This window comes from Amblyomma maculatum, chromosome 6 (genome assembly GCF_055883805.1).
Source record: "Amblyomma maculatum isolate TAMU_Amacu chromosome 6, ASM5588380v1, whole genome shotgun sequence".
NCBI classification, from domain to species: Eukaryota; Metazoa; Arthropoda; class Arachnida; order Ixodida; family Ixodidae; genus Amblyomma; species Amblyomma maculatum.
This window is the reverse complement of record NC_139349.1, coordinates 25,129,460-25,141,785: the sequence shown is the minus strand read 5'-3', so window position 1 is coordinate 25,141,785 and position 12,326 is coordinate 25,129,460. Positions and strand designations below refer to the sequence as shown.

Here is a 12,326-nt window from a genome sequence, read left to right as displayed (position 1 = left end):
GGAAGAGCTACGACTATACCATCGAAAGTAATCAGAAAGTTACATCATATTGTGCCTCTCTCGTCTATGCCGTTTCGTTGAAATTAGAAATACCATGCCAATTGGGACAGTCGCCTAATTGCAGGATAATTTTACAAATACACGTGAAAGAATCCACTGAAACGCGTCAGGCTTTCATTACCCGCAGCGAGCATGGCCAGAATGTTGTGATCCTACAAGATTTTAATTTTATTGAAGCCCTTTCGGAAGGTCCTCAAAAGCAACTGCTACGTTTGTTTTTCCTCGCACAAGAACCAGTCAAAAGACGGAACACAGACAAGAGACGAGGCACACACGAAGGACTGCAGAGTCGTTGTTTGTGTGGTTCGTTCTCTTCTCTTTGTTCCGTCTTCTGACTGGTTTTTATTCAAGAACATGTACCAACTGACCCAGAATTTAATTATACTGCATTGCTTCTCCAACACATACCACATTTTTGGAAAGAACTTGTGCGGTATCAGTCAGACCGAAGACCGTTAGACATGGAAAATGAAATACTAAAAAAACAACAACAACAACGTCTTGAAGACACGTCGACCGCTGTTAGCCCAGCCATACTGATGTGTGTGAAGCGGTACTGACTGATGCGCTGTCCAGCTAGCTTATCACCGAGCGTTTGTCCATCACGATACCTTCTATACAATAGCTTCTAGGCGAAGGACAGCGGCTGCAGCCGCAGCTGAGACGGCTTTCCGAACCAGACTCAATGAGACATCTTCTTGGAATCTGTCTTTTCTTCCCGGAGTTAAATTTGTACGGCCGTGTTGCACCTGTTGTTTGCGTCGTCAAGAAACCGGTTCTGTTCTGAGACTAGGACTGCTCGAGCGCGTTAGTATGGAAGAAGACGAAGAGGCTTGCAGGATAAGACTCATGATGACAGACTCGCTCCTGTAATTGGTGCGAAAATACTAACTCATGACTCATGCATTGAGTGAGGCTCACAACGTAGACTAAGGTTTATCATTTAGTCACCATTTCATGCCGCGAGATTTCCATATGATTTCATCTGACTGTCAATACCATGGCACATGAGTCCGTGATGTGGGCTGAAGCATTTATGGTCTGAACTGGAGTGATGCCGACGAGATGAATACTAGGGAGACTCGCGGAATAATAAAGCTCGTATGATGACACAGCCAGCGCTGCCTTACACTCTGGCGAGCAGCGGGCAGTGTTTTGGATTCTCTTCCTGTACCAGCTGCACCGACGCAAAACTGGGGAACTGGGATATCTAATCCTAGACACTCAGATGTGCATTGCCGTAATCGCAGAGCTGCTCTCTTTTGTAATTGTTCTCAGCTCATAAAGATAGGCTAAATCAAGATGGAATGCACATAATTATACGACTGTTTATGCAGACTCGTGACATGGCTAATTATCTGTTTAATTATCTGTATAAACGACGTAAATACTTGTGACACGTAAAATTTTCTTACGGAAATACATGGGCGCGTGCACTGGAATTTATGCATTCCCTCTAGAATTCTTTTCTTTTTTTTCGCAGGTACGAACCCTCTTCGTGAGTGGCCTCCCCATGGATGCGAAGCCCAGGGAACTCTACCTACTATTCCGTGCTTACAAGGTTTGTCCACTCCCGAGCATATGTCTTGAAGAAGATGTTTATTGTGCTGGCAGAGAAAGAGAGTCGTTCGGCTTGGCATGCCATCACGTTGGCTCGTGGAGTTGCAGCGCCGAGAGTTGCGCTGCTCGGATTCACAAGTTATGCGCAAAGGTCGTCAAGCTGCGCATTTAGGCATAAAAAAAGCAAGAATAAAGAAAACGCGACCAGCATTCCACACATGAGCGCAAAGAAGGCTTGGAAACCACGCATTTGCACGAACATAGCCCCCCCTCCCCCCCTCGCCCCCTCCAACATTCACTCTTAAAAAAAAAAAAAAAGAAGAGCAAAGAGTGCTGCGGAGCAACATTAGCCGAGTACGCCCGCACATTGATGTTTACTTTTCACAAGAATAAAAATGTAAAACCTACTGAATATCATATAGGAAATCATGGTACTTGCTGTGCTGGGAATCGGTGCATATTGGTTTTACTAATACGCAAGACGACCACACACCAGTTCACGTTTCTTTTCTTTTTAATTAACCTGGGAGGAAGCCCCATGTTGTACGTTTTCGTGCTCTCGAAATGAATGCGTGGATGACGGTTGGATGGTGCCATTCACGCTATACTAACGCGTGGAATTTTTCGATTATGTCTTAATAGGAGACAGAAAACGCAGAAATATTGCGTGTTCATTGAGGGGCGCTTTCTTCGCTTTGACAATGTAAAAGGTGACATTTGAAAATGTGCTTGGAAGTGTTTATAAAGGAAAGACGAGAAAAGGCAGCAGAATATCCAACGCTTGTCCTAGCATAAACTGCGTTAAAGGAGTGTGCTCATATCCATAAAAAGAAATTGGCAGTGGCTTAGCTTGGTTAAGCCTGGTAATTGCGAAAACAATAGCTATGGCAACGCCTAGATTCAGCTGGTGGTATAGCTGGTTGTGGTGCTTGTGGTTATGCTTATGGTTATACAGTTATTCACTCTGGCCACGGCATATGGTTCAACTATTGTTTATTGCGGTTATTCTATGTAGCGAGGCAAGGAGTGCCGTGGCTGCAACGATATAGTTGGTTGTGGGTGAGGTTAAGGCAGAATGTACAACTGCCGCTCCGGCACCGGCTGCAACGGCATTCTTTACGCCAGGAGAAATGAAAGCATCCCTGGAGACTGCGTTGGTGCCACCTGCCGCTAGGCCACCTCCTATAGTATCCAACGTTGCACCCCCGGCGGTAGCTGCGGTAGGAGCGGGAGTTAGGCCGAGGTTGGTCGCTACCGCCTCGCGAGTTGACGGCGCGAGTTGGGAGCGCTGTTTTTGCGGCAGATGGGATGACGTCACTCCGGCTGTAGCGCTCCCTCACGGACGGATCGGGAGTTAGGCCGCGTTTGGTAGCTACCGCCTCGCGAGTTGACGGCGCGAGTTGGGGCCCCTGTTTTCGCACAGCTGTGCTTGGCGGCGCGCCAAAGGTCACGCTAAAGGTCAATGGTAGCTGCCGCCTCGCTACGCGAAGGTCTGAAAAGTGAAATTAGTATTGATTTTGCAATAAAATACCCCTCTATCACCTCTTGAAACAGGGGCCCCAACCCAGCTAATGTAGCAAGATATATCGCGACTCTTGAAGTCGCAGCCCTAACTTCGTGCACTTCGTCCTGTTTATTTCTCTTTCTGTGTGTTTGGTTTTTGTTCCTCTAAAGGTATGGATTCTTACCACTTTTGCAAAAATTTTGCGGCTTTGTAATTTATTTTACATGCTTAAAAGATAGTGCAAGCGCAATTCTGGCGAAGTGTTTCCCTGTACCCGCATGTAAGTCAGCCCGCAAAAATTATTGTTATCCCACATATATATGCGCAAGAGACGTAAATATTTAAGAGTTGCATGAGTTATGTCTTACAATACAAGTTGTCATCAAAGTATGTCATTTCGCACGAGTTGTTTGACGGCAAAAGGCGCAATGTGCACGTCGTTTTTCATGTTTAAGCAAAGTCCCATGCATGAGAAATGTTGTCACGAATTGCTTAACCATGTTTCTTAACGTGTTTGCGTTCCGCTCAGTTTACAAGCAACAACCATGAATGCGATGAATGGTTGTTTTCTACGGCGAAGTTGTCGCAGATGGCTCTATGACGGCATACATTTTGAGAGCTTTTCTTGACCGGCAATCCACGGTTGACCTGAAAAGCTAGTTTGCAACACGAGGTGCCAACATTAATTTCAGAAGATACGTCCATGTGTTGCGGCGAAGTTTTGTTAAGATGTTTTTTGTGTGCTGTCTTGACACATGCTGCCTTGTCATGTGCTGTTATTTCATGTCCTTGGTACGGCTCAACTCAGCGACGATTACAATACTCGTACGACTGGCCTATACTACATAATAGAGGTGTGAAGAATCCATCATTAGGCATTTCTAGAAAGCGGCATATAGCATTTTATACATAAGAATTTTGAAAAATTAACTGCGTGCAAAAGACAGAAGTACCACCCGTATCTTAAGTTTCCTCACTGTGAAAAAATTAATTGGTTTGAGGCTTCAAATTTGCCGCCAGCGCCACATTTTTTATTGGCACTTTAATAAAGGAAGTGCCAGGTCTTTTTAACTAGTTAAAGTTTTTTTTGTCGTTTCAGGGTTACGAAGGTTCTCTGCTGAAAGTCACACAAAAGAACGGGAAGACTTCTTCGGTAAGTTCCACTGATTTAGTCTCTGCACCAGTCTGTAGCTATTTCCTTCCCATATTCTACGCTAGATCTAACAAAATAACTGAAGGAAGCAGATAAATGTATTGTCGTACGTTCCCATCAGCGCTTTAACACTTAAGACACTTTGAGCGCAGACTTATGTGGTCAGAGTAATTGGACTGAAGAAATAGAGTTTATAGACTGGGAGTTAAGACTCCTTAACAGATATTCAATTCGTTCACTCACTGTCGTTGTGATGGGTACGCAGACAAAAAAAAAAAAAAAGAAAGCAATGAAAATGACTGACAGAGATCACGGCATACTATAAAAATTTGCCAACAAAATTATGGCTTGTTTGCCTACATGAATACGACATCATGATAGCACTTACAGATTAAAAAGGTAGTACAGCTCACTTCGACATAATATAGTTAGCTATGCCTAGCTATATGAAATTGAATACATCTATGCAATTAACGTGGAAGAATGCATAAATTATGCAAAAATTGTACAAACCATATGAAAACAGCAGTGTGGATGGCACAGCGCGAAGACACGAAGCACAAAGAAGAGAAGCACAACAGCGCTCGCCTGTTGTGCTTCTCTTCTTTGTGCTTCGTGTCTTCGCGCTGTACCACCCACTATGAAATTATACCAACTCGCCCAACTGTTCATCTTACTTCAATGAAAACAGCAGTATGGGATACTTTGGATAAGTGTTTAAACAGTGGCTGAAATCAAAGCAAGTAGGACTAAATGAGCGGTTGGGTTTTGCTCTCATCGCGAAAAGTGTAACTCAATTACTGCTACAGGATGGACGTTTTTGAGTGTAAATTCATTCATTCAGAGTACTGGCGCAAAATATAGACTACCAGATTCAATTATTGTTAATAATAGTGTACATTATTTCATGCCAACTTTCTCTTTCTCATTCTCGCATGCAGCCCGTAGGTTTTGTAACGTTTTCATCCCGAGCGGGAGCGGAGGCCGCCAAGCAGGAGCTTCAAGTAAGTTTAGTTAAACATGTGTTAACCTCTTGGTAATTTCGAGGGATAAACTTTACGATGGCTGAGCACACTTTATTAGGTACTGTATGGCAACCTGGGCGGATAGGCTATTGAAACAGTATATGAAAACGTGACGCGTTGTAGTCGGGGGTGCTTTGAAGACAGTTTACCTTCGAGAATAAGAATTATTCTATTCATAGGAAAAATCTCCGACTTACCTCTGTAAGAATAATCGGAACGAAGAAAAATTTCAGTATATGCATTATGGAAGCGCATACTGACAAATTTGGCCGGGCCATCGTCTTCATCGCGCAATTCACTTGCTGCAGTTCTAAAAAAGGAGTGATACCAAATAAAGCAAAAGTTGAGCTTTGTGGGAGAATTTGGGAGATGCATCTCAGTAGTATCATACGCAGAACTTCATGCCTGTTTGGACGGAAGTGCAGTTCATTCGCCAAGTGTAGGCTTCAAATTTCATTTTTTTTTTACTCTCCTAGTTATTTTGACCAGTTCAGTTCTTTGAAGCGTGATAATAAGAAGCCATGACGAGCAAGTGTATACCTAGCACAACCTCCGTGTGTGCTGGTTGCACTCAGTCAGACAAAGTTAATTTTATATGCTGGAAGGTTGGTATAGTTCTCAAAGCGCTAATCATAATGCGCTTGCGTTCTTCATTCGAAGCTTCATGAATCGTTAGACAACGTAGCTAGCATATAATATAATAGCGTTTAGGAACGAGTTTGACACGTCGCATTATTCTACGATCCTGCAAAACCAGACTCTCCACCGCTAGATAAACGATTATTTTAAGGTGCCCGCCAAAAGCGTCGCTAAAGTTTTCGCAGCGCACAGAGCAGCAGGGAGGGTGAAACGTAAGCGAGAGTCTTCACTCTGCCCGCGGTAGCTGGTGCCACGCGCGATGATGCGCTCAAATTTGGCAGCGCTTGCCGGCCATTATTCATTCGCCACTAAGGCGCCTCGCCACAACGCGGCAACCACGCGCACCTCCAAGCAGCGGTGCGGCGCCAACTTTGTTATCGGCATCCACCGGCCGCCAGTGCGAGCTGGCTGTCTTCATTAAGCTTTCCACCTGAAGGACTCGGCCGCCGCATGGCCAATGAGGCCGGTGATTATTCGCGCCAGGCGTACTCGAGACTTTAATGAAGCTCATACTGACGCCCGATATAAGCGCTGTCTACAGTGCCAAGTCTTGTTGGCCGCTCTACGCCTCTGCGCTCAGTTAGCCACGCGAATGGATACTGCACGAATGCTTGATTTGCTTTTGCAGTCTTTGCAGAAGTGGCGCTGAATGTGTTTTATAGTTAGGGAGTGTTACGGAGAGCTAGAACGTAAGAAAAGTTCATTTAAAAATAGTGAAAACAGTCGTCGGCTTTGTTTAGCTTTAGCATTGCGGAGATGTACAAGCATAGGGTTGTAGCGTGTGCGGCGGCGCATGCGAAGATTGTAGGTGGGGTTGCGCCACTGCTGCTGCACATACACTGCAGGCACAGAGCTGATACGGTACACGTCTACGTTAGCACGTCCTCGCTATGCGAGAGGCCTATACCGACTTGTTTTATCATAGCTTTCAGAATAATGGTGACCTAAAATAACAGGAACCTAGTCCACGCAGAGGAACGCAGGGCAACGCTGGATGCACTGCGTTCTTCGCTTTGCTGTCCTCCCTTCCTCAGGGTATACTGTATGCTAACAAAATGCTGCCGTATACCTGCGCAGTATGCCACTATATATACGTGAACATGATATGTGCCATAAAATGAGATAATTAATTGCTGGCTCTTCAGAGCAACTCAGTAACGGAATGAATTGCGCGCGAAGACTGACGTGGCGGTGACCGGCATAGTCATGTTATTAGATGGGACATCCAGGGTGGCAGCAGCTGGCGCGCGGCCTTTGTTTGCAGTGCAAGCAGCTTACATGGTGATGATGGTGCCGATGCCATCAGCTGCCAGCAGGCCATGCTCAAGTGTACCCGTCTGGGCACAAATTGCTTTCTTCTTCTAAAGTAAGGGGCACTGTAGGGATGTTTGTTAAAGCCATGCTAAAACGTTCTATTGCCTAGCTTAGAAAGCTCATAAAGCTTGCTAATGCTTAAGGTTAAGACAAGCGCCAGCTGTAACAGTGGAATGAATCAATGCTTAGGTCATTAAATTGCTTCACAGACAGCAGACACATTAAAAATTGTAGAGAAACGGCTCTCATGCATTACATTTACTAAACGTTTGCGTATAAAGCTGTTGATGAAGCTATTAATGAAATGTGCGCAGGAGAGACTTAACGAGGCGCGCTTGATATCCAATTGCAAGTGAGCAGGGCTCGTGGCATCTTAATCGACACGCTCTCTCTTTGTTGCTTTTGCGCCCTTGGCGCGTGCAGCAGGGCGTGCGGTTCGACCCCGATCTTCCGCAGACCATCCGGCTCGAGTTCGCCAAGAGCAACACAAAGGTTAGCAAACCGAAACAGCAGTCTCCTCCCGCCGCGGCCACGCACCCGACACTCCTGCACCCTATCACGGGACGTAAGTAGCCGATGGCACCGGCACACGACTATCTCTCTCTCTCTCTTTCCTCCTCCGCTCTTACGGAGAAACGATGGCAGCGCAGAGGGCAGCCGGACGGCTTGACCGCCGCATCTCGATCGTAGAGGCGCGCTTCTATCCCTTCTTTCCGTTCAGTCAACGGACACTTCCTGGAGCCTTACGTCGGGGAAATGCTATCTGGCATTTTGCGAGGAGAATAACAGAAACGCTGAAGTGGCATTGTGTTTCACTTGCTGGTCACGAATTGGCTGATCAAAGTGTAGACTTCATGTGATGCAGGTAATGGAAACCATACTAGAAGAGTTCTTTGGGTCGTGCGGTTGCCGAGAGTTTCTTTTTTTTTAATTATAATTTGCCAATAATTGTGTCGCTCGCAAGGAGAAAGAACGTTACAGGAGTCACGTAAGAGTGGGAAACTAGATGTCTCATAGCACACAAGTGTTCGCATTGAGAGCTTCATGCTTGTGGTTTGCTTTCGCTAATTCATTTGAGTTTTGCACCGTCACAGCCTTTTTAAACCGTAGATAAAGACTATTGATCCGAGAGGAAGCAAAAAGTTATGGTTCCATCCTACTATTGGCAGTGCCGTATGTGCCCAACGAACTTTGATATAACGTGAAATGGAAGAAGCAAAAAAAAAAAAAAAATTAAGGCAGCCGATTAAATTTTTTGATTCATGTTTACATCATTAGGTACCCGAAAGCAGTGACCATAAGTTGATAAGCATGAATTTTAATGGTGCTCTTTCCGCTAAAATATCAGGCATACATTCTTCGGCACCGGCAAAGTGAACCAAATAGAAATAGGAAATATAACAACAGCATGTCCCCGACAAATTGTGACGCACCAGTATGCAGGATTTACTTCATTAGCTTACTGCTGTGAAAAAAAGATTAAAGCGTAAGGATACAGTGTTGAAAAACAGGAAACGAAGATTGCTTTCACAAAATTCGCTACATTGGGTTGCGGTCCGTTTTGATCCCCTCTCATGGAATAGCCGTCCGCCTGGTCACTGCGGGCCGCTGCACTTACACCTGTCTTTTGTGTGGTCTCAAAGTTGCGCGAGCGTTCTGTACAGCGCAAGGCCCCACTACGTGAACGTTAACAATTTAAGTGGTGACTTAGCTTTTGGGTGTAACAGAAAGCGTTGTCACACCGCCATTTTAACGATCACTGTAATCGCCGTACTTGGTGGCATGCGTTGTCCAGGAAGCCAGCGCATATTGCAATGCTGTTCACAATCTCTATCTCTTTCTCTGTCTCTCTTCATTTCAAGGCTGTCTGGCAACAGTGTGCTGAGTGTAATTTTTTTTTTCACGGGAACAAATTCTGTTCACAAATGTTCCACACATGGCCGCTATTTCTTGAGTCAGTGTGGTCTTGCACATGCAGGAATGGCACATCGTGTGCACAAAACTTCGCAGTCATTTTGTCTTTGCCACTTCTCTCAGGCCTTTTCACCCACCTTGCAATTGATGTTTGGAACACGTTGTCAGATATATTGGGAACGGTCTGCTCACGATGGGCAAGCGCTAAGTAGCATTGCTTTTCTTCGAATGTTTCCTAGATGACAAGCGGATAGGAACTTCCTGCGCTTACAATATCCGTGTACCAAATTTTGAAAATACATTTGTTCCCCCCAGTCTTTAAAAATGATGCTGTTGATTTCTTGGTGGCACGATGTTTGAACAAGAAAGTTTCGAATGCTTGGAAGCATTAGAACTGGAATATATTTGTGCACTTACCATTTCGCTTGTTTCCGATGGAAACATTCGAGGATAGCGCTAAGGTCTAAATTTCTTCAGCACCAGCACACCTGTTCACCGAGTCTACAAGCGTGTCTTGTTATTTGCGCCTTTCTCTTTATTGTGTCTGGTGTCACATCTGCTGTCAACACACAAGCCGCATGCGAAACAGTGCAGCTGCACTTTCACCACCTCTCTGTTCTACACTTTGTCAGGCTTTGCCTCTTGCTATGCGGTATCAGTTTTAATTATTCTTTTTGCCGTTTCAGTGAGTGGGTACGTAACGTTAGTCACCCTATTACCGCTGCTATCATAAAGACATACCGCAAATTCCGATGTACAGCCTGCAAAATACACGTTATTAAAAGCTGAACATTTTTGTCTTTGCATTATATTTTGGCATGGACAATACAGTATTCCTTTGTTCAATATCATCCAATATAGCGTAAAATTCCCAAACAGAGTATATGTATCGGATGCGAACAATCTAGGAAAAATGTTTTTTTCAGTCAGAATCGAAGCCTGCGGACTGTACAACGGACGCGGACTGTATAACGGAAATTACGGTAAATATATACTGCAAGTGTGTAGTCAATATCGATTTAGCACTAACTGAAGCAGAAATTAAACGCCTGTAAATTAACAGGGTTCAGTTTTGACACGAAACAAGCGATAATTCTGAAAATGCATGCCGCAGTTTTGGAGCTTGACGTGAAAAGTTTTGCGCATTCCAAATATGAATGGAGTTAAGCTTGAGCTAGCGACATTGATAAAAGTCCTGCTAAGATTCGTGCATGACCGCTATAGCGGTCATACATGAGTTGCATGGTTCCATTTCCTCACGAGTATATATATGTACTCGTAACTATATACTCCAGAGCGTATATACTCGTGAGGAGCGGAAATTATACAACTCGTCAGCGGCTCTCTTCAGATCAGAGCTGACTGACAATCCATGAGCAGAGATACAATGCTTAGGAAGTCAGTTTAAGTGGATGTGCGCAGATTATGTCCCACCTTCGTGGTAGCGGGACTCAACTATATATACAAAAAAAAAAAGAACCTCAACTTATATACTACATGATTTTGCTCCCTAACATGATTGCTATATGTTGCTCCTGTTTCCATATCCCTCAATTAGACCTTAAAATAGTGAATGTACTTTGCCTTTTACTTACGTCCAAAGTACCGCAGCTTAAACCAGCGCTGCAGCGGTGGAAGAAATATGATGAACAATCGATATATTTTCAACTGTGTATAGCCTGAATGCAGCGGAAGACGCCTTTTTTGAAAATATAAGCTATCTATTCACTGCCATTTGCAATTGCTAGCAATATACAACTAAATGGACAATGCGTCTGCAGACTATTTAAGCACTTCTGCCAGAAAACAGGGGTGCTCACAACGTAGTGAGGTGCCGCTAATGTCAGCTTAAAACTTCCGTGACGCACTGGAATGGCTGCTCTCCACGAAAATAGGACTAAGTAACTATAGACATGCAGCTGACGAATATGCCAAATGTACACACTAGAGACATAAAGAACGGTCATCATGAGACGAAATTACAAAGGTTATTCCAATGTTTTATTTTTTCTTCAATAAAGCAGACGTCGTAGATTTGGAAACTTTTAGCAGGAATAACTAAAGAAGCTGTCACCGAGGCTTCATTACAAGACGTTCGTTGTAGCCAATATTCAGGAGTTTTAAGTTTTTAGAAACGGGCGAACAACTGCTGGAAACATCCTGATCGTTCTCCGCTTCCTGGGGTAGTTGGGACGTACTCCGTCACGATGTGTTTCCGGATTTGCTACTTTGCTGTTTCGCCATTGGTCGGTGCTGCTACTACTATCAGAGCAAGTGACGGACTGATATTTAAGATGTCCAATGTGGCACCAATCAATAGCAGTGCGCCAAAGAGTGAACATACAAAAATAAATTTTGCAGGTTCTGTCCCTGTGCAAATAATCCTACTTTTCTTTATGATTCTAACTGTATGACAATGGCAGCGACTGTACCACTGGAATGTACGTGTGCACGCTCTCTTTGTGTTGCGTTGCGATTGTGAGCGGTGTCATGCACAGAAGAAATCGGCGCCGCCTTGCTGCCGGGGACCCATGACGGCTGGCCGCACCACCCACTCTCCTACGCCGAAGTGCCCGTCACCACTACCCTGCACACTGCGGCTCTCATGCACCCGGCCCTCCATGCGCAGCTGCCCGTGAGTACACGTGATACAGTGCGTTCCCGGGATACTCTCAAGAAAAGCGAGAAGTGTGTTGCTTGTGCTCAGCGAAGGCCGGGGCCTTTTCAGACACTTCTCATTGCAAATGCTTTAGCAACCGAAAACTGTCGATTTGGAAACAATATAGCATTGCTCCTTTGAGAAGCAAGTCAAATTAAGACTGCGCCAGGAAACTAGAAATGGTAAACACAAGAAGCGAATTTGGAAAGTATTCAGTTCGCAGCGCCGAATTGAGAACCATTATCACCGCTGTTTCGTTTCCGTCTCACAGAGATTGGCGATTGACTTTACAAATTTGAGAGGAATTTTTAAAATTAGGGCTACTGATTTAATGAGCCGTCGATTGCGAACGAGTTGCAACTCCGTTCTCCATACATACCGAAAGCGACGCGCATTGACGTCTGCTTCACATCTCCAATTTTGAAGAGAATGAGCTGAAAGTGTCTTGTAGTCTAACAACAACTGATATGATGCAGAAGGCATGAAAAGAAATCCGTC

At 44.7% G+C, this 12,326-nt stretch overlaps 1 protein-coding gene across 5 annotated transcripts in view; it reads left to right on the top strand.

The window, feature by feature from the left end:
• LOC146185284 (protein couch potato-like) overlaps positions 1-12,326 on the top strand; it is a 142,910-nt gene that overhangs the window by 111,055 nt on the left and 19,529 nt on the right. For 2 of the 5 annotated variants that reach the window (XM_084606227.1, XM_084606230.1), the window contains exons 2-7: positions 1,544-1,621; positions 4,224-4,277; positions 5,219-5,281; positions 7,679-7,820; positions 10,096-10,152; positions 11,668-11,804. In XM_084606227.1, coding sequence (XP_084462353.1) covers positions 1,544-1,621; positions 4,224-4,277; positions 5,219-5,281; positions 7,679-7,820; positions 10,096-10,152; positions 11,668-11,804 — 531 coding nt within the window. The remainder of the gene's footprint in view (positions 1-1,543; positions 1,622-4,223; positions 4,278-5,218; positions 5,282-7,678; positions 7,821-10,095; positions 10,153-11,667; positions 11,805-12,326) is intronic. The other 3 variants (XM_084606228.1, XM_084606231.1, XM_084606229.1) reach the window with 2 other exon arrangements.